Source organism: Pezoporus wallicus, unplaced genomic scaffold, assembly GCF_028554395.1.
Source record: "Pezoporus wallicus isolate ANWC-B61680 ecotype Strahan unplaced genomic scaffold, APGP_CSIRO_Pwel_v1 contig_7178, whole genome shotgun sequence".
NCBI classification, from domain to species: domain Eukaryota; kingdom Metazoa; phylum Chordata; class Aves; order Psittaciformes; family Psittacidae; genus Pezoporus; species Pezoporus wallicus.
In genome coordinates this window covers 700,431-723,400 of record NW_026636884.1, presented here as the reverse complement: position 1 = coordinate 723,400, position 22,970 = coordinate 700,431, and the positions used below count along the sequence as shown (strand labels likewise).

The 22,970-nt window shown below is 38.5% G+C and overlaps 1 protein-coding gene across 2 annotated transcripts in view; it reads right to left on the bottom strand.

The window, feature by feature from the left end:
• Positions 1-2,293: 2,293 nt before the first annotated feature.
• Positions 2,294-22,970, bottom strand: part of CDS1 (CDP-diacylglycerol synthase 1) — a 31,793-nt gene continuing 11,116 nt past the window's right edge. The window contains exons 3-14 of one of the 2 annotated variants that reach the window (XR_008971305.1): positions 20,438-20,534; positions 17,485-17,582; positions 15,184-15,323; positions 13,607-13,665; positions 11,232-11,314; positions 9,718-9,805; positions 8,596-8,664; positions 7,635-7,787; positions 5,311-5,430; positions 4,629-4,736; positions 3,596-3,699; positions 2,978-2,995 (exon numbers count right to left, since the gene is read on the bottom strand). Coding sequence is in view for 1 of the 2 variants with exons in the window: in XM_057402024.1 (XP_057258007.1) it covers positions 2,866-2,995; positions 3,596-3,699; positions 5,311-5,430; positions 7,635-7,787; positions 8,596-8,664; positions 9,718-9,805; positions 11,232-11,314; positions 13,607-13,665; positions 15,184-15,323; positions 17,485-17,582; positions 20,438-20,534 (1,141 nt within the window). In the remaining variant the exon portion in view is untranslated. Of the gene's footprint in view, positions 2,996-3,595; positions 3,700-4,628; positions 4,737-5,310; positions 5,431-7,634; positions 7,788-8,595; positions 8,665-9,717; positions 9,806-11,231; positions 11,315-13,606; positions 13,666-15,183; positions 15,324-17,484; positions 17,583-20,437; positions 20,535-22,970 lie in introns of both variants that reach the window. The other variant, XM_057402024.1, reaches the window with a different exon arrangement.

Genomic DNA, 22,970 nt, shown 5'->3' with positions numbered 1-22,970 from the left:
TTGCATTTCCTTTCCTCAGAAAAGCATCAGAAAGCAGGCTACAGGAAAGCTCCCTCTGTGCCTTCTGTAGTTTTCTAAAGCCTGAGGAGGTGTACACCACAGACGTGATTTGCTGATGGTGAGTGTTTAACAGATGTTACAGTCTTTGCTGTAATACAGAAAAGAGGTGCACTTGTTACCCAGCTTGTTTGAGGTTGCAGGAGGTGAATGGCCTTGAATCCAAGACTTAAAAGGGAATGAACAGTCAGGGGTCACCTGAAGTCTTGAGGGACAAAAAGTAGGGAATTAACAGCAGGCTTTTTGCTTAAGAACATAACCTTAACCAGTAACATAAAGGAATATGAATTCTTGTTAAGAAATCTCCACCCACTGTACATGCTGTAGGAAATACTGGACAGGGGGATTTCTGTCCCAGCTTTATTTTTATTACAACACCTGCTTCAATGAAAGATTGAAACAGTCAAACCAAACCAGACATTATATGCTCATACCATTTACAGTATTTACATAATATACATATTTATTTGTTTTTCTGCTCAGTGGGTAATTATAGCAACTTGGAACACAACTGCAAATGGAAAGATACACCGGTGTAAAAAGTTAAACTTTTCTGTTGCTCATATTGCAGTGCTTGAACTAACAGAAGTAACAAGTGTGGTAAATGCACTTCTTAGTAAGCAAGCATAATTGTCACTATATAGTGACAAGTTCTGCTGAGGTTTATTTACACCAAGCCTCAGCTGGCAGGAAGCTATTGTTCTACCCAGAGAATTAATGAGTGAGTTCACAAGTGATTCCTTCTTCATTTGAACATTGAACAGCAGAATCGCAGTGTTGAACTTTCTCTTGTGCAAATACATAGCAATTAATTTCAAATGCTCTGTTATATTAAATGCTAAAATATAATTTAACTTCCTTATTATACATGCTATAAAATGACACTAAAAAGTCAAGTTTCCAAAGTAACAATTACCTTTATATATATATTCTCTATATAATTTTTTAAATTTTTATTTCTTTTCAAAGACCCAGGATAAAGATATACCAACTTGATATACCAACTCCAGTATGGCTGTGGTTTTTCATAAGCACCTACTAAAGTCCCATTAATAACCAAAGTTTCATCTAAAAGTTAGCTTTCCAGATATGCTACTACAGTTGCCCTCTCATTTTCTTTTCCCTTCTTTTTAAAGCACCTTTCCATATATCCCACTCCCAGAAAGGCTGTGCTACCTTTTAATCTCGGGCTATGCTGCCCTTCTGCTGGAAGGACTGAAATTCAGTCCCCTCCAATTAATAAGCCAAGCCATACAGCCACTGATGGACAAGGAGGTGCCTACCATGGCCTAAACACAGAACAGAGTGCACAGTGGTCCCAGACACATGGTGTTCAAAAAAAGCAGCCTGTGTTTTACAGATGCATCTCTTCACACACCCTAGTGATTTTCTCCATGGTTTTATCCTCAAGTAGCACCAACCGTTTAAAAATTTCATCTTTTCTACCTATACATACATCTTTTAATATTTTTAACATATATGTACACACAGAGACATATGTGGCATCGGTACGTTAACTGCAGGAGAAAAACTTATTTACAATTAATTGGAAAAATTAAGTTTTATCAAGTTACAGTATACCAAAACAAAATTGGCATTTGTGCTTTCTCTTTGTACAGGAGTAATTTCTGTCATTTAAAAAAAGTGTATATTTTTATTTGCATCAAGACATGTCGCACAATGAAACAATTTAGAAAACAGCTAGCATTGAGAATTACAGACCATCAGCTTTTCTCATATGTCTACAGAATAGCTGCTTTCTATGAAATTCTCCATTCAAACATCTATTTGGTTACCCAAGCTTGCTTGAGGATCTTCTTAATAAATAACAACACACAGCATAAGAACCATGTATCCTGTCTTGCACTGTGCACATTCATGAAAGCTTCGGCCTTCACTGAGTAACGTGTTAATAAAACAGCACTTAAACTTCACTTACTCAGGACCTCCAAGTGCTTTTAAAAAGAAGGAAATACCCCCATTCTACATGGTAGTTAAGAGGCACAAGGAATAAGGCTTGGACTACTGTCTTCAGACACTGACCAGGCCATGGAAACCAAGGGTTTAAGCTCCAGATGCTCTCCAATCTGTTTCCTGGGTTGGAGAATCCCATTTTCTCAGGTAATCTCCACTCTTGGATGCGGATGCTTGTTTATAATCCATAACATTAACATAAAACCCAGCAGCTCCACACCCCAAACAGCCCACCTATAATTCAGCAAAGGTTCTTAAGCATGAAATAGTTTTGTAAGAAGGTGTTTAATTAAAAACAGGGCTAAGTTTAACTTTCCCAGCGATTTAGTAAATACAGGGAGTCTGACACAGCAGGCTGTAACTACCTCTTTGACCAGGCTAACAAGTATTTTCTGGCCAATTGTCATTTAGCACTGAGCTACATTAAAGTGACCACCGGCCTCATCTGTTTATGTTTCAGTAGCCACAGGAAACCAAGGAAAGTATTGCTAAGATATACAATATTAAATAACTCACTAAAAACTAACAGTGAATTTTCTTTTTTTTTAATACAAAGTCTGTTGGGCTGGGTGCTGAAGGAAGGCTGCTGCCATCCTCTTCAGGAACTAAAATATGCATCATGTGAACTGTTACTTTGCAAGCATTTTATTAGGACTAAGAGATCCTCTGTGTCCTAATAGGAAGTCATAGCATTCACATTTATTTCAGGAAACATTCACCTCTTCCAGACCACAAACTACTCTCCCTTTAGCTGTTATCTATGTTTGTATTTGCAATGCTTTTCCACAGGCTTCTTGTAAATGGAGGTTTCTTCTAGTCCCCTGTTTTGACAAACTACACTCTCAGAGATGGCTGCAGGATCCCTTTTTCAATGAGGTGAGATTTCAGGGTTTTATACACGCTTAGTTGTTGCTCAGGCTGAAGTATCAACAGCTGCTTCAGTAATTTGCTGGGATTTGGACCCCTGTCAATTAAAAAAAAAAAAAAAAGTATTTTTTTTAAGCAGCCACTCTAAAGAAACTTCTCAACAGCTTTCCATTTTCCTCTTGCTGCACAAGCAATGCCTTCCTATTTTGGGGGACACCAAATTAGGGATTTCTCCCATTCTTCTCATCAGGATGCATGAGCATTACTGGTAGAGCATCCTCCTAACAGAAACTAAAAGGCATTTCTTGTATTTGCTGCCAAATGGAGATTAAGAAGGCTTATGACAAATAAGATTCACTGATTCATCCTTAATCACTGTAATCAACATTTTTCATCAAGAGATCTTTTTTAGTTTATCTTCTAAGAGGCTGCTGCACAAAACTGTCTGGTATTTAGGGTACACAGGTTACCTTTAACAGTAGTCACAGGAACATCAAGGCACAGCTTGAACTTGACATAAATCCTAGGCAGCTACATGCATTTTCTTAATAGTTCTATATTTTAAGACATTGCATAAATTGTATCTAGAAACCTGCAATCTCCGCTATGCTAACAGTGCAGAACATAACTTGTAAGAAACAGTTATGGTACAGCTTCTATGCAAGATTAAGAAGTTAATATTGTAAAAAGCCCTTACCTTATGAAACTGGTGATATAGACATGAACAAAAGTGGCCATCAAGTACTGGCAATCAAAGCGATCCATTATCCCACCATGACCAGGGATTGTGTCTGCGAAATCCTTTTGGGTGTGAAGGACAGAGAGGGGAAAAATTAAGATAAAAGTGATGGTCAGCGATTAAAATGAAACACACTAACGATGTTAACATGTACTTGCTACAAGAGAAGCATTAACCTGAGGACTCTTTGCAAGTTGTACTGCCCATTCACATGCTATTTGTCTCACTGGGTTCTTGGTAACCATAGTTAAAAACTATGTAAATACATTTAACACAATCCAAAACCCCTGTAGAGAAAAAATTGCCACTACTTCAAATTATTTCTCATGCAAACAAATCTCAATACAGTACCTTTGTGTTACCCCATCTTGTCCGTAGAACAGCTTTATCAAACTTCTCTTATATATCCTTTTTATCATTCACACTTGTGAACTTTCTGGGTGAAAAGTCTGACCGTAGACATATAGGGCAACTGCCAGCAAGTTAAATCAGTCCTGTGCCACTGCCATTCCAGCCCTCCAATGCTGGGCAAGCTTGAAGTGTCCAATCTAGCCTACATGCTGCCATCAGTAACAATTCCACAACATTCCTGTCTTCCCAGCAGTCCCCTGGTCACCATATTGGGGCCCAGAAATATATATATATATATATATATATAAAAAAAATGAATATCTACTTTTTTATATTCTACTTTAAGTGTTGCTTTCCAGAAGCATTTTTTCCCCTCAGAAGCCCTTCTTCACACAGTCTTTTGCTACCTGGACATACACAGGTATGACAGCACACAAGGCTGTAGCTAGCCAGACAGTGCCGGACAAGCTTCTTGGACCAGTATAAGAAAGAGGGATAAGTACAAGCACATGTATGGGAGTTCAGCACAAACAGAGAGGTTGATACGTGTCTGTGCAAAGCACATGCCAAAACTGGTTGACATAGGGAAAAACAACAAGAACAACAATAAGCAACAGGATGAGAATTACAGCAGTCCTACCAAGACATAAAGAAGGTCAGGAGAAAATCTGGGGCTGCCCTCTTCCCATACTCCTGCTGCCACTTAATATCAGCCAGGGACAACACTGCCACAAGCGACAGCGCAAACCTTGCAATAAACAGAGGTTAGCACATCATATCATTTGCCAATACACACTCTTGTTACAAGGCAGCACGGTATTGGCAAAGGCAGCCAAACATCTCACGCTTTGGTGAATCTGACTCATCAGCATCTGCGTACAACACAAATACTGTTGGTAAAACACAGCCTGCCCCAATCTGAAAGGTAAGACTTTTGTTGGTGCCTCTTGGGCATCTACAGATTGCCTTTCACGTCAAGTGTAATGTCTCACATCTTGCTTGTCTAAACCCCTTCTGCAACATAACTTGGAAGAGTAATTATCAACCAAAATATAAAACCAAATTATTGTCAGATTTCCAACACTAAAGTCACATTCCTAAAACTGTGTATAATCAACATGACACATACATATATCTAATAAAACAAAGTACTACTGCTGATGCTAAAAACCAGCTCAAACATCATTACACCTTAGTAGAAACACTAGGTACTACAACAAATGATTAAAAGAACCCAAACCCAACCCACTAATTTATCTAATTCAAATTAGAAAAAAAACAAACAAACAAAATAAGACTGGCTTACAGGATTCATTACACACCTTGATTTTGAAAGCTCTTTTAAATCCACTGGCAAAGAATCCTCCAAACGGTCCAATTAAGGAGGCAAATGTCGACAGTGCGATGCTGTGCAACTGAAATGGGTACATATTCACCGTTTCCTGCAAGTAAAGTAAATAGCACTGTATTTCAGTATGTTTGGCCATAAGCATTTTAAGCTTAAATATTTTTAAATGGGGCTCTTACAGAACAAATTTCTACAAAGCTCCTGTTTTGCTGACACAAAGTAATACTGTAAAGAAAGGAAAAGTAGACACACTGTAGAAAGTTGCTAAAAGGTCTGGTCATGTGAACAGGATAAGTATTCAGGGTTGCTACAGCAGTCAACTTTAATGAACAATGCGGTTTTCACCCAATCCCTTAGTTGATCATAAGGAATATAATTCCTTAACAAATGATGCTACTCTAGTCTTTCCTGGCTCTTTTCCAACTCTGTTTCCTGTAAACCATTCCTAGTATTGCTCTAGTAAGGGGTCCGGTGCTCTCCACCCTCATGCAGTTCTTTCAAGATAGATATGAATTTTGCACTGTCCACTGTACATACATACCTTTGTGTACATACAGAAATACTGGGAGATGATACACCCCCATTAATACTTTATGGTTTGCATTTAAACAGATATTGTTCCCCTCACCCTGTTCACAGATTTGAAATTTGTTTGGATCTGTTCAAGTTCTTACAGATATGAGAGACTTCACTGGAAACAGGTACCTGTCTGCCCTCCTGACACAGATCAGAAAAAAGGGTCTTTTTGTTTAAGCATTTTCAAGTCAATGGTAGCAGCTCTAGCCTCTCAGTCAACACTATGCTGGCTACATCCCTGAGAGCACAACACATCTCTGCTGGCCGGGTCTTGATAAACACCATCTGTGCCTGAAAAACCCTGTTCCTCGTGTTTCCAATTTGAATCACAGCTGGTGAACACCAATTAGCTTCTTGACTACTTTGTGCAGTTATCTTAAGACACCTTTCCTTTCGGCTAAATTAAGTTGGTCAAATAGAAAAGTTTATGAGTTGGAATTAAGTCAATTTTGCTGGGAGAACACAAGGCTTGACATCTTTTGACACCAAGCAAAATGTCTTCCAAACATAACATCTGGTCATATTCCTGAGAGAGAACATCAGGAACTGAGTAACAGAGGGAAAACCAAAGAACAGGATGCTGCCCCCAAAAAAGTAGATTTGATTTGACTCTTTAAAGAGCACTAATACAAATTCTCTCCTCAAAAGGCTTGCTAGAGCCTGACAAAAGGACTCTAGAAGTGCACGTGGAACTAGTATCTCTTTTTTAAGGTTGATAACTCTCTATTACATTGTCACAGAGCTGGACATTCCCATCTCCTTGACGTTTACTGCTCAGTCCACATAATGGTTTTGTGCAGAAAAATCCTTATTAAATTTGCAATCAACCCCACAGTCCCTGAAGCAACAGCACATTCATTTGGTATGAAAATACCAGAGCTCCTTCTAGATGTAGCCTTGCTTTTCCGGGTACCAACTGTAGTTATTAATTGTTTTTAGTCTTAAGCTTGGTTGCTACAGTTTCCAGTTTGTGCTTTCGTCTTGTAACCACATCAACTTTCACCTTCAGGGTTACACCTATGTAACCACAAGTAAAGTCCACTGCCTTCCCTAGTGCTGGGCACTCACTTCATCCTGAGGCAATTCACAGGCAAGGGGAGTGCTACAAACCCACTTGTTCAGCATTTATTCCAGTTACCTCCTCTTTGCCGTAAAGGAAAGATAATGACAGACTGCTCTGTTTCTATTTGGTATTCTGTTCCTGTTTGAGTGCTTCTGGAGCCTGTATGTTCAGAAGCACTGCTTTGTAGGGTAAGATAACTGATGACTTGTTTCCCGACAGGCAAAGATACAACAGCTCACTTAAAACAATTTGCAAGCTGGGTGTAAGGAAAAGGGTTGGTGACTATATCACATGGAACAATTACTGGTACTCATTCTTCATTCAGCACAGAAGTAACAACACCACAAAAATTTAAAGGTTGCTCTTCAAAAATAGGTTTGTCTGCAAAATGCTTAAGTGACATCCATTTCCAGCACAAATGGGATACAGGCCACAAGAACACAGGACAGTTTGCTCAGGTGACTCCAGCAATGCATTTCAATTCTGCTTGGGTGACCACCTGCCCTGCCTGAGCAACAGAGAGGCTTATGCTACTAATCCAGCTCTTACCTTTCAAGTCTTACCAGCATCCTTATGCTTTTGCAGAAGGGTTTAGAGAACTGTTCAAGCTGCCAAGTATACTTTCAATTTTAACCAAAGCCTTGTTTTTTTTTCCTTACCCATCCCAACACAGCCTGAAACAATGGTGGCAAAGGGTACTTCTTAATCTGAAAGAGCTCTGAAGGTTCACACTCTGTCACAAATCTGTTGGTTTCACTGTTATATTCCACGGGGCAGACAAAGTACTGATGTTGAGCCAGAAAATAGGAAAACTGAAAAGCAAAACAAGGATTCTTGAAATAGGCATTTGTTGTTACAGTTAAAAATCATACAGTAATGGATGGCTTTGTCATCACAAGCTGAGGAAAATTAAAATCTTTCTAATAACAAGACGCAGAATGGTCTTGTTAGCCTAAGTTGCAGAATGCCTCAACAAGGCAGACAAATATGGATGTTCCAGATGCTTAGTGATGTTTTCCCAACTTGTTTTCCTTCTCGTATTTCTCAGATTCATACCTACTGGGCATTTCTGCATTATAAAATCCCCAAATGTTAGCCACTTATAATTTCTTTGCAGTTCATTTCTCCATTAAAACTCACACTATTGCTTCGACCAAATTTGGCAGTCACAAGTTCTGCTGACCTTGGTGATAAATTCCTCATCCGAACAGTTCCTGTATGCTGTTACAACCTTCTATGGTAGTTTACGTGTAGCTCTACATCAGTGTAAACTACTTCTTAGGAGAAATGTGATTATAAAGTACATAATACAAAAGTACTACTTTGCAAATCATAAATAATGCTATCAATAAACTTCAATTTCAAAATAGGGCTACAACTAAAAACTATTCCAGATACAGTAATAGTAATGGCAAAAAGGGTCAATATAACCCATTCAGGAGGTGTAACCCTTGCCTAGCTAGTTAAGAATTGGCAGAATTCTCTATCCAAACCCCCCATTCCCCCAAACTCTTGGGCTTTCAGCAGTTTGAGATGACCAGATTTGTCAGTAATTTTGCTTCAGGAAAAACAAGAAGTTGAAGACTGAACCTATATAATAAAAGTCCTCTGGTTACTTACAACAAATCCAAATACAACTGTGGAAAAGAAGCCTCCAATGAACCCTTCCCAGGTCTTCTTGGGAGACAGCTAGGCACAAAAGAGATAGAGTTAGCCTCATCAGTTGCACTACTGAACCCTTTTCTACTCTATTTCTGGATCTTGATTGTGAACATTAAAGCTCCTACTTGGTTTTAGAAAGGTGAAATAGAGAATGTCAGCTACTGCAGCACAGAACATGATAAATAGAGGAATAGAGCTAGGGCTTGTCCCAGACAAGGAGAGAAAGTGCCACAGTTTGGTGTCACTAGGCAGCTTGATGGAACTGAGATCTCCCTTCCCATCTGCTGCTGCTGTGTGGAGGTTGCTGCCTGCCTCTGGCCACAGAGGACCCTGATTAAACTGGTGGGCTCCTCCAACCAAAATACTTGGAAACATGCACAAGTGCTATGGCTCTGTTGAGACCCCTGCTAGCAAGGGCACATTCAGATAGTGACAGAAGCCTGGATGATAGTTAATGCTGGGGACACTTCTCAGGAGACACTAGCTTCCTATGTACAGACTGGCAAACTAATACAGCCAATAACTGTAGGCATAGAGACACCAGTGTAGCAAGCTATTTTCTTCATCAAATTCTATCATGTTTTCAATTTAGGAGCAGTTGAAAATCAGAACCAACTAAATACCCCAAAGTTAACACATGGCAACACCATGAAAATATTCATGGCTTTCTGTAGGGTCTTGCATATACTGTCAGAATAGGAAGATTACTACTTCTCAGTGCTATGTCAACAAGACCAAAGAAGAAATAGGCTTGTAAGATATAGCAGTTTGTTTCAAATTACAGTGTCTACAACAAATGTGCAGTTAAACCTGCATATGAAATCCAAAGAGAACTAACTATAAATTATGATGTAATAGGCTCAAACTGTATTATACTGTAAAGCTAATATTACATTCACATTAATCCCAGTTTCCACTTACAAGTTTTCAGAAACAGGAAAGTCAGTTTGGTTTTTTGGCAAAGATGTGTACCATGCAGTACACTGGAAAGTATTTTCTCCACAAACATGTTTTTGAACAAGTATCAAAAATACTGTAAATTGCAAAAGCTTGTTAGTGAGGAAGTGCTTTAGTACATACCTTAATTAATGGAGTTTTGCCAAAGAAGAATCCAAAAATGTAGGCAGCAATATCATTGCAGATAACACTTGAAATTGGAACCAGAAACCTGGAGAAAGACATTAAAAGTTTCATAAAGAAAAAGAAAACTTGCCCAAACCTAAACACAGGGCATAAACTAAAACAGCAGCATTTCTTTCTGGATTTTTTTTTCTGTAGTATTTAGAAGGAATTACGTTTCATAATGTGCTCACCTAGTTCCCCCATAAGCAGCATATTTAGCTATACTGGTCTTAGTCTTCAACCAATCAAGACCACTACAGGTCTATGTTAGTTAAACTATGATTTTGGTGCATGAGCTTAATATGTGAACAGGCTGACTTTTTTCTATGAGGCTTGAAGACTGGTACAACAGTTAAGAAGAAATCAACAGATATAAGCATGTCGATGCTTTTAGTAACATCAAGGCAAGCAAATTCCTTGTAAAGTTTAAGGGCATCTAAATTAGAAAAGAAGTTTCTTTCTCCTTCTTTTGTCAGTTTGGAGCAGCCCGTGTTAGTTTTCTTAGTGTTCTTTGCATGAAGGCAGCATCTGAATTTGTTACTCAAGCCTGTTAACCTCTTTTTTCCCCCTTTTCAAAACAAGGATGTGTTAATATGCCAAAAATCAGATTTTGTGACCTTATGACAAATTGCTTAGCACCAGTGGAAATATGAAACAATATGTTAGTAAGGCAGCAAGGGTCAGGTTTTGGCACATGAACATGATCACTATGAAAAGAATCTGCTTATACAAACTTTGTGAAAGCACTTTAGGTTTTCTTTCTAACTATGAGCACATCTTTTCTGTGCTAATCCCCCCAGTTGTACATATATCAGGAAAAGAAAGAGGAGAACATGCAGTATTATGTCCTTGGAAGAATGCAAATCATCTTCCATATGTGCCTCTTCCTTCTTTCTCAACTTGCAGTTTACACTGTCCCTAAAGAAGTGTGGGGTTGGAAAACACACATTCTCTTTGAGAAGTGGCTTTAAGTTTAACTGCATCATCAGAATTTAATATATTGCTGGAAATGGGGCAGAAAGATGACCCAACAATATCCAAGATTTAAACTCTTAAAATATTTAAGTAATCTGAATTGATCTGAACGGGGAAGGTGGCCAGATTGGGAATTTCAAATTAAATGGTCCAACTTCAGTAGCTCCAAGCAACTTGAAGCTTCTGAGTAATTGAGAAAGAATTGCAGATATTCATCCATTCAGCAAAATGCCATGGAAACTATTTTACCAAGCATGCAAGCAATCTTATTCCTTGCAAGTAAATGAAGTAGTTCAAAACTATCATACTTGTGGCTGCCAACCTAGTTTAAGGGGTTTCTGTTTCAATTTCTCCAACTCCCCTTCCAACTAGAGATTATTACTTCTTTCATTTGTGCTGCTTTAACTGTTCCTGCGATTATTCCCTAACCGGATCTATGTAAAACAACCAACCTTTCAATGCAATAGTTACAAATCAGTTTATTACTGTCCCCTTACCAGATCATGCCTTCAAAGAGATTTTGGATGACAAGATGAGATTGAGTTACAGTGATCAGCAAAGTGACATGAGTCCATGCGAACTGTTAACAATGCAACAACACAACAGTTAGTGAAAACATCGATCCTGTACACCTTGATAATACTGGTGTGTCAGCTAGAGAAGCTACTTAAGAGCTCACAGGAAAGACCAGTTCTAGTGATAATGCAAGAGATGTTGTGCATACAGTATATCACAAGTTAGCTAGCTTTCTGAAGCAAGTACTGAAACTTTAACAGGTTTCCCTGTCACTTACCTCCACCTAGAATTTTTTTAACATGCAGTTTAACATCTAATTTAATAAGACGTACACCTTCAGCATAAAAGCAGCAAAGAAATGTAAGCAGTGTGATATTCTGTATATACATACAACAGATGTGTTAGAAGTTTAACAATAAAATGGCAATGAGCTACTCATGAAAGAGTCATGGTACACAGATGTGGATCTCTCTCATAACAGAATACCAGTCCTCTTATGAAACATGAACATTCTCAGGATTAGCAAAACCAAAGTGTCAATTTTTATGTGCATGGTCATTTAAACAGTCATTTCCCCCAGTATTACTGTATGCACTTGGTGTTTTTTCTATAGCACCAGGGTACAACAAAGTGGTTTCCAAACAGCTTACCAGTAAAGATTCTACAATAGATTTTATTTTCCAAAACTTGTAAAGCAAGAACTGGTAGTTTTTCCATGAAACACCAGATTTAAGCACTCTAAATGTCTGGGTGATTTAACACTCAACGTCCTACTTTCATTCTCTTATCATATGCTTTCCTATGGCAGCCAGCAAGAAGGTTGAAAAGGAAGGGCGCAAGACCTCACTAAAGGTTTCTGAAAATATTCCCTGCTGGATAACTAAAGCATCTCTGCAGCAAAATTTTTAGTATTTGTACAGTGATACTGAAACACCACCTAAAACCAAATGGCAACTCTCTTTATCTGTCCAAACACAGTGTTGCCACACAGTGGATACACAGCTTCACTCTGTTTTACTGCAATTCTCAGGTAGTCAGACCTTCATGGTTTTTGGGCAGGCACTAAGTCATATGGCTGACACCCCTTTCTTTCTGACTCTTTTTCTAAGGCGAAAAGACAAAAAAAGCCATGGAAAATTTATATATTTGCCCTATGCCTACCTGAAGATGAGGACTTGGGGAGGACGGGGGGGTCAGATAAGAAGACAAAGACCACCCCCCCTAGAAAAGCTCCCTGTCATGCAAGTTCTCCACAAACAGGGTAAATTTTTTTGAGTAAAAGACTTTTTTTTTTTTTTTTTTACATACTCATACAGGGCTCAGCTAAGTCCTAGTCTATGATCAGGGATCCTCTATTCTAAGTGCTACCTAAAGCACTGTAGAAACAGAGGGGGCTTTAGGAAGTCTTTAAGGTTGCACAATGCCCTGACTGCTCCAGTTCTTTAAAGGCAGAAGCTGTACTGCATTACTGCTTTATTATTGCTTCTAATCATTCCTATGTAGAAGTGGAGTTGTTCAGTAATTGGGTTTTTTTTATAGATTTGGGGTGAGATTTTTGTTTGGTGGTTATTTTTTCTTGTTTTGCTGTTTGTTTTACCTGTGATGTTACAAAATTAGTTTTTGACCTATAAGATGCACATAACAAAAAGGTTCATGCTCTTGACAAGCTACTATGCTGTTCATTAGGTGGACAAACACAAAAGATGAGAACACTGGCTTCTTTTAATAGATTATTGATCTAGAAGCACAGCAACGCAGACAACTAGAACTGCTGTTAAGTGTCACACAATAAATCTTCCACATACAGGTTAAGCTCAAGTTCCCTTCAGAGCTCTTCAGCAGGGCGTCTACAAAGTAACACTTGAGTCACAAGAACCACTTCCCGCACTATGCTGAATGGCTTGGCTTCAGACCTGGGAGGGAGATGCACAGCCAGGAATCCCTTTCCTATTAGACTATCACTGAGGGAAATGTATCACTTTGTATATATGCACAAGGCTTCACCAATGACAGCTTTTATTGACTGAAAGGCCACATTCTGTGATATAATAAGGTGCAAGATGTACAGATTCCTACAGCCCAAATCCACTTGATTTTATAGAATCACAGAATGGATCGAGTGGAAAGGGACCTTAAAGCCCATCTAGTTCCAATCCCCTGCCATGGACAGGGACACCTTCCACTAGACCAGGTTGCTCAAAGCCCCATCCAACTTCACCTTGGAATTTCATGTTACTGTTAGTTTAAGCAGATTTTCCACACCACCTCTTCCAAGCTGTTTTAGGAACATAGGGACATGACTGTTTCTAGTGACATTCATAAAATGAGTGACCACAGCAAAGTGGGTAATACACACCATGTAAAATTGCAGACGATAATGTTTCTTCACTAAACTCAAAACAAACATGCAGAAGCCTGTAAAACAAAGCAATTGTAGTTTGTACCATCTTATATTTAATTATACTGAACTGTGATATATCAGTAAGTCTCTTCCTTTGAAACAACTTTTAATCCCTCTGTGGCTAGAAGCATTTGCTTGTATTCAGTTAAATATACATATAGAAATATTCCTATTAGAGCACAAAATTTAGTTAACATCAGTAAAGAGCATCTATTTCCTTACTTACAAGTTCTCATCATAGGCATCAGTTTTAGGGGAGACCATTACCTTTAAAAAACACTCAAAAACCAGGTCAACAAGCTGGTTTTGAATAATTAACAGAAATGACTGAAAAGACCAGCTTGCTCCTTTCCCCCAGACAGGCATAAAGCTGCATGCAACAAAAGTGTGAAGTGCAGGCACTGAAGAACTCAACGGACTGAAAGAAACATTCTGGGCGGCTAACAGAGCACCTGTCCTCCCCTAGGGCAACTTCCTGTGCAGGGTCAGACACACTCAAAAGAACCTGAAGACAGCCCTGCAGTGACCCCACAATCCCAATGGGACAGCTGCCAATGGGCTCTGCTATGCTCTGCCTCCTGCTTTTGCTCATGACTGGGCTGTCTCATCACCCCCTTCGTTGCCCTTCAGCAGTCAGGAAGCATTAGTTAAGTTAGTGCCCTCAAGCCAAAGCCAGCTGGAAAAGGGCAAGTCTTGCAAAGCTGGTTTCAGGTTTGCAATAGAAGCACCTAGTAAAGTTTTTATCTGTTTTTAAAAAAAAAGAAAAAAGAAGAGTAGACAGACTAACAGTTCATCATGAAGATCACATTTGTTAATGTAATTGTAGCATAGCAATCTCCTGACCCTTAGGCTAATCTGAGTCTTCAACTGATTTAATTTTAGGCTAACATAACATTAACTGCATTGCTGAAAACACCATGGGCTGTATTTACACGTTCACAAAACAATACCCCACAGGAATTCCAGCTTGTCTCTTCTTCCTACAGAAAAGGCTTTTAAAAAGTCTTTCCTTGGATAGGGAGGAAAATCTATTCATGAGACAAGCATGTGAATATCCTGCAGAGAAAATAAAGCCTCAGGCATTTTGAATAATCATTTTAAAATGTATTAGTAAATCTTATTGCTGTAGACCTAGCAAAACACTTGCACAATAAAGAATTAACCCAGCACAGCAATTACATACACAAGTCATCTCCACAGACTGCCAAAATAGCATTCACACATTCAGGTACTGAGCTGCAACTCTTCAGCAATCAAAATTACTTCACACCAACTTCTCTTGAGCGCTATTAGCTCAACTTCCTCAAGATCATCTACTTGTTTAGGCTGCTTTCTTCTCAGTGAATGAAAAATTTAATATTCATCTTTTCACATGAAAAATAGAACTGCAAACACCTGATTCCCTCAAACATCAAGTGGGAAAAGAAACTGAAAGTGCATAAAGCTGGGGAGCAAATTCTTTTTTTTGTGAAATAAGCACAGAAACAAATGCAGCACAAAGTTCTTTCCTTTTTGCAATTTCCTACACTTACCTGTTAAATAAAGTGCAAAAGATATAAACCTGTGGTAGCGAATTAGGAATTGAAGCTGCTCTCTTCTCTGAACAAATGTAGCAAAGTAATCGGCTACAGTCTCTCCATAAAAGAAGTAGTTCACACACAGCAAAAAATACCTACAATATGTAAGAGCTAGCAGTTATTTTAACAAGATAATATGTATTTAAGTGTAATTCTTAAAAACATAACAAACAAAAAAACCACAACATAAAGCACAAGACAAAAGAAAACTCAGAAGGGTAGACAAGAGTAGTGAAGAAAATAAAATTCAGGTATAAACCCAGTTTTATACTCCTCATGTCTCCTGTGACAAGGCAATTTTCATAATTCATTTCTTCTAAAGCAACCATACTAGAAAAACAAACACATTTTGCTGGATACAGTTGGAAAATTCACCTAATCCTTAACTAGTGTTGAATACTCTACACCTATGCAAGTCCTTTTCAGATATTCTGTAAGTACAGAATATTGATTGGCTATCACCAGTACTGACACAAGCAATTCTGTACATCCTTTTCCTGTATCCTAATAAGGGTAGCTTCTGATTTCTGACTTACAAACAGGAAAAAAGTTACTTCCACAACAAATCCTCTGAGGTTATAGGACAGTGAATCTGACACAGGGCTTGAAGACTTGAACATAACAGTATTTTCACCATCTGGCCTGAAGATTCTCATCTGAAAGAGTTACTGAAGCATCTCCTGCTCCACTCTACCATACCCTTTGTCTTTTAGCTTTCTTGACCGAGTAGTGCTCTTACAGGGTTAAATCCATCAGCTAACCAGTAAATGCAGCTACTTCTACAACTTCTGCAAAACAGTTTTGTGAGAGTATGTCCACACCCAAAGTTCAACTGAGGTGAAAAGTCACCTTCAGCCATCTCTTTCTGAAGGCTCTTCCCCTTTCATTCAAGACAGTCAGTACACAATTAATTCTGTCACCTTTTTCATGTAAGTTCAAGTAACTCAGCTTTCTAGGTTCAAGTTGGAATCCTCAAACACCAAGGCGGCACTCAGTAAAAAACAATAAATAGCAAATACAAAACCACTAAGAGATGCACTTCTCTAGGCAACATACTTCTGTCAATCACAGAAGATAAAACCTTATTATTCAAGACTGGATCTCTGAATGTCTGAGAGTGATCAGTACTCATTCTCTTCTCCCCAGCAGATGCTAACACTCACTTTGCAAGGCTTCACATCTCTAAATAAGCCAAATAGTTGATGTTCAGACTACTAAAAGGACTCTTTCTTCACACTAAAATGTCTTAATATTTAGTCTCAGTGGCAAGATATTGGACTGAAAGGATCTTTGACATTAACTAGTGTGACAATACAGAGGAGTTGATTTTGAGCTCCACATACTAAAATAATGGTGGTCAACTACCAAAGTAGAATAAGTGGTAGAGTGCACATCTCCTTTTCTATAAATCTTGGCAAGACCACAGAATCATTCATGTATGAGTCTGCTCTAGGTGTAATTCCAGAAGCTACAGAATAAAGCAGACAATAGATCAGTCCCCAGGATAATCCAGCAATGACCAGAGGGGAACAGATTAGTATTTACAGGAGAGTCAAAAACAGGAATCCACCACGTTATACAGTAAAGTTGCTTCTAGAAGTGAGGAAGCAATGTGACAAGAGATAGGCAATGACCTAGATATTTCAACTTCCTTAAAAAACAAACCCAACACAAAACCAAAACAACACAACATAGGTCATGTCTGAAGAATTATATCCTTAACTGCCTCAGAGACTACATGTTTCCAACACTTTCCCGTAAGTGCAAAATTGGAAAGGATTTAAAATGTGTATGTTATTATTTTTATTCTCTGCATGTGCAAAGAGGAGCCTTTAAGGTACCTGTTCTATTTACTTCTTATGCAGTGTTAACAGGCAAAAAAATAAAGGAACAAAACCAAAACTAAAGCAGTTCACATAGTACATATCAGGTGATTATTTAACTATGCATATTTTTAGATAGCTTACACATGCTTAGTTCTGACTTAAAGCATATATGCATGCATATATATATATACATGTATATATATACATGTACATAAATACATATTTATAACAAGGAAAAAAGAAAAAGTAGTAAAAGGCCTACTGACTTGTTCAAGTTCACAGGTGGAAGACAACTACAGAATCCTGTATTAGAGCCAGATGTCAAGTTTTATGACAGCTCATGACCTACAAAACTATTATTCCACCATGACAGGACATGAAGATTTAAGTGTTACATCCTTGCTTATTGATGTTCTTGCTTGCTACTCACCAGCTGAGAGATCTAAACCATGGTAAATCATACGAGTGGTAGACTCTGTAACCTATAGTAATGATTTCATGGTAACACTTCACTTGGATGCTTAAGACCTAAAATAAGAGAAATAAAAAAACATGTAGGTATGTTGCAGTTGTTTCTTAAAGCAAGTAGTACTGCAACCCTCATTAAGGGGAGATTCTATTCTGAACTCAGATTCCACACAGAAAACAGACAGCTTTAACACAAGTCCAAGGAAAACTATAGCTCCATTTTACCCCCCCAAAAAAGCCCTCATAACCCCTAGACATGCTGAGAAGAAAACCCACATTGGGCTAGCTGCAAGAATACTCTTCATGAAACAAAGGAAAACTTCTGACTTTTCTTCATTAAAACAGTTTGGCAGCAGCAGGTCAAAGGTACTTGCTGTAAATAAGGCTCTTCTATTTCTTTTGGCTAGGTTTTCTCTTTAAATTTAAGAAATATTTTCTAGACCCAGCAGAAAAAAACTAGCTGTTGTGTTGTTGTACACAACTTGGACACCCAGGTCTTCCGGCTGCAAGCATCTCATTAAGGGCAATTAGCCTTGCTGATTGGAAACAAAGCTCATCTAATCCAGGTTTTAATATCACACCCTCCATAGCCTCAATTTTGTTCTGCTGATGTCAGTACTTCAGTGCTTGCCCATACAAGTCTCATAGTAGGTCCTGTCAGTCTATGGTGACCAAAAGACTCTCTGCCGGTTTTGCCTCATCCACAGACTCCAAGCAGATCGGCCTTTCCAGATATTGAGCATTGCCAAACATAGGTCATCACTAATCCCATGCAGAGGCAGGAGTAAGTACCTACCCATGCTGACTGCACAAGTCAGCATGCTAGGCTTTGCAGTATTCTCTTACCACCTCCATTTATGAATAAATTTCATCTTGCTCAACACGTGAGCACAGTTTAAGAGAGTCTTACGCCACCTCAGTGAGTTAATTTTGAAGCTCCCCCCGTCTTGTGCTCTTTTTTTTTTTTTTTGCTTACCCTACCTTAGAAAACCTCAATGCTATATGCAAGAACAACATTAAATGACTGCATCTTACAGTGGAAAAAGACATTAGGGTTCAATGACATGGAAGCTTGTGCCTGTTACCTTAACAGCTGGCAAACATAAAACATGCCTCAACTTCTCAGAGCAATCTCAGGGCTTGTTCTCCAAACTTCACTGGATTACCCTTCCTACAAATTTCTGGGTATTTTCTGTCTCAATATTTGGATAAACTTCTGTTTAAATGCAAACTATTTGATTCTAGTGAAATGAAATAATTAACAAAACTGTTTTTTCCCCTCCATTCTTCGAGACATAGTATCAAATGTCAACTCTATGAACAGTTCATTATATTAAGAAGACAGCTTTCATTTTACATTACAACAGAGGAAGAACTCTATTCCAGTTCTTTAGTAACTTTAATTACTTTCTGATTCATCGCTTGGTAACTTTGCTCATGATTGCAGTCTCAAGGGTATACCACTAATACAATGAATTACACTGCAAATTGATTAGTTCCCTTTGTTATTTATCATCATTCTGAAGTGTAACAGACTATGAAAGGAAGGAAAAAAATACCTCTCTACAACCACCTACATTTTAAAGAGGCTTTTTTTGTTGTTTCTTCACATACAATAAAGAAAATCCACCACCAATAAAACAATGAATTACTAGCTTGTTACATCATTCACCTGAGACTGTATCTCTCTCTACAGCTAGCTGAAAGGTGGTTGCAGCAAGGTGGATTTATGTCTCTTTTCCCAAGAAACAAGCAATAGGACAAGAGGAAATGGTGTTAAGCTATGCCAGGGGAGGTTTAGATTAGATATTAGGAACAACTGCTTCTCAAAAAGGGTTGCAAACATTGGAACAGGCTGCCCAGGGAAGTGGCTGAGTCACCATCCCTGGAGATACGTAAAAGACATGCAGATGTGGCACTTAGGGACATGGTTTAGTGGCAGACTTGGCAGTGCTGGGTTTAGAGTTGGACTTGATGATCTTAAAGGTCTTTTCCAACCTTGATGGAAATGTGTCTATGAATACAATCCAAAAGGTGTTTCACAGGAGGCCATGAAAAAAGCAAAACCACATTTTGACAGCTAACAAATTTAGACTCAAAAATCAAAGTAGTTACCCAGAAGTACCAATTTCAGTGTTTTAGAAGCCACATTCCTGCATCTTACTTGCCATGACTGGCAAAGATAGTAAAGCCATTATGCAATAAAAACATCAGCAATGATGGAAAGAATTAGTAAATGCTGACCAGATATGCATAGGTATTATTATTTAACTTCATCACCTAAAAATTCACTTTATCTGTGTGCCTTGGAAAAGGACCTACCTCCATTCTACAGATAAACCAAAAGCCACAAGGCAGCCCCATAAAGAAGCAGGGAATTAACATAACATGCCCATGCAAAGGCATTCAGTGCTGGTCACAGACAGCAGACCAGAGCTGCCCCCTTTCCTCAGCTTCAGAAATGAAATTCTTGTGGTTTTGATTTTTTGAATTTTGTTTTGATTTTTGTTTTGATTTTTATTTTGTTTTGGTTTCGATTTTTTGCTTGTTTTTGGTGTGTGTGGGGGGATTACTTTCTGAAAACAAACCTCAAAGAATGTAACAGTAGGTGATGTGAACTGCACAAGGAACTGGATTACAGCAGTTTGTTAAACTTTAAGGCAACAATCACTCAACTTCTTAAAGTTACTTTAATTCCTACTTAAAAAAACAAATGAATTACAGTATATAAGAAATGCTTTATCAACAACACCCAGTTGTGAATATGTCCAGTGTTTTTAAGAAGTATTTACATTTACACAAGTAAGAGACAAATGCTTTGAATTACCTGTGTGGTTTGCTTCCAGTTCTGTTACGCACAATGTATAAGAAATCAAGTAACACTTGCATGGCAGAGTGTATTTAAACAAACTTACCAGAAGCATCAGCATAAACGATCCCAGGTATATGACCAGAAAAAACCCAGAAATCATAGCTAGACTGAGAATTCCACGAATCCACCAATTTTTCCATCTATGAAGAAAAAAAAAAGGGTAATAAAAAGCAAGCAGTTATAAATAAAAATAAATGCCATTTCCTTTACTCACTGAAGATTAAATTGTATTAGAAACAGCGTTTCTGTTTCTAATATACAGTGTATTATTAAACAGTGTTTAATAAAACAGGAAACACAGAATCAACCAACTATCCAACTAGCCAGAATACACAGTAAAAGAAATTCAAGTTAGCCACCTTTCTTCTTCCTCCATGCTTCCCCCCAAAATGTCACTTGCAATTAAATGGATCAACCCCATACTGAAGCCGCTATAAAAACACATCATGACCCTCAAGAAGCAACACATAATCAGCAAGATTGATAAGGGCCCAGTCATGTAAAACCTTACATGTGAAAGAAAGGCTGCAGGTAAAAAGGACACAATTCTGAGAGTAATAACCAAAAAAAAAAAAAAAAAACCCAACAAAATTCCAACAGAAACCAAACAGGCAATCACCAACTTTCCGTAGCAGCAAAGTAGCTATTTTGCCAGGTAGAGGGTTATCTTTTGAAAGCAGTCCTGTGCTCTTGTGAGTGCTGGAACCAGCACAGAAAAACATATGACAATAAGGGGCAATGGATCAAAGTAGCTGTACATCTTTGCTCTCATAAATTTTTGCAGCTGCAAGTGGCTACCTAAGGAAAGCAGAATAGAAATCCCTGTTGCCATAAAATCACAGAATCATTTAGGTTGGAAAAGATCTTTAAGATCAACATCAAGCCCAACCATTACTCCAGTACTGACAGGTCCACCACTAAACCATGTCCCTAAATGCCACAGCTACACGTCCTTTACATACCTCCAGGGATGGTTACTGGGCCACTTCCCCGGGCAGCCTGTTCCAGTGCTTGACAATCCTTTCTGAGAAGAAATTTTTGCTAATATCCAATCTAAAACTCCCCTGGTGCAGCTTGAGGCCATTTCCTCTTGTCCTATTGCTTATTACTTGGGAGAAAAGACCAACACCCACCTCACTACAACCACTTTTTAGGTAGCTATAGAGAGTAATAAGGTCTCCCCTGAACCTCCTTTTCTCCAGGCTAAACAACCCAGTTCCCTCAGCCATTCCTCACGGGACTTGTACCCTAGACCCTTCACCAGCTTTATTGCTCTTCTTTGGACAGACTTCAGCACCTCAAGGCCTTTCTTGTAGTGAGGGTCTCAAAACTGTGGCCTCACCAGTGCTGAGAACAGGGAGATGATGACTACCCTAGTCCTGCTGGCCACACTAGTTCTGATACAGGACAGGATGCTCTTGGCCTTCTTGGCCACCTGGGCATACTGCTGGCCCATATTCAGCTCTCTGTCAACCAACACCCCAAGGTCCTTTTCCACCAGGCAGCTTTCTAGACACTGTTCACCAGTTTCATTGCTCTTTGGACAGACTCCAGCACCTTATTGTCTTTTTTGTAGAGAGAGGCCCAAAACTGAACAGCGTATTTGAGGTGCAGAATGCCTTCTTTGCAAAAGTAAATGCTCCTTTAAAAAAAGGACAAACAAAACCCAAACAACTGGGAAGTCTTTGATGATGATGTTGGGCTTTTGGTTGTTTTGTTGTTTTTTTTTGGTGCAATTTCTAGAGTAACCAAAATGTTATTTTCCAAACCACCACAGCTCTACCCCCTGCCTCCAAAGGCCTCTACCAGGAAAAATCAAGAACCCAGTTAAATAAAAATATTAATTAAAACCCTCATCATATGCTCCACTCTGCCATGAAAATGTTTCTCATCAGCAATAGTATGTATTTTATTGTTCCTACTCCTTTTTCAGTATTCTCCTCTTTTGCCTGTTTTTCCCTTCAAGAATTTTGCCTCTAAAGTTACACTGAACCATCTAATCACAAGTTACTTCTAAACATGAAACCCTACTACCACTTAAAGAAATACTTTCTAATATTTTTGCTTTGTATTAGTCTTGTGTTTCATTGCTGCATCAGGTGATTCATGGGACACTCTTAGTCCTGCATCATACTCCAGTTTTAATGTAAACTTCAACTATATTAATTTGATTTTCAAAGATGTTATTCATTGGCAGGTTAATGGTGGCTAAACCCACTAACTGGATTTGTCTTAAGTATCAGAAGAAAGGCACAACAGGCTTTATTTCAACAGATGCTTTACATTCCTCTATGACGTGGGCTATAAAGTAGCAGCTAGCTCCTAGTGGCATATCTATAATAAGCAAGGGTCCTTTAAGGGAATTTAACTTCCCTTATGAATAACTTTAAAATATCATATAGTATCTTGAAGATGTTGACAGGCTCCACAATGTAGGAAGCCACCTGACAAGATGTATCCTAACTCTCTGCTGGAAAGGTATAGATTCCTCTAAAGGCCATTATTTCACAACTAAATTAGCATGTAATTTTGAATCTAGCATTCATGAAGCATCAAGAATTTAATTTTGCACTCAA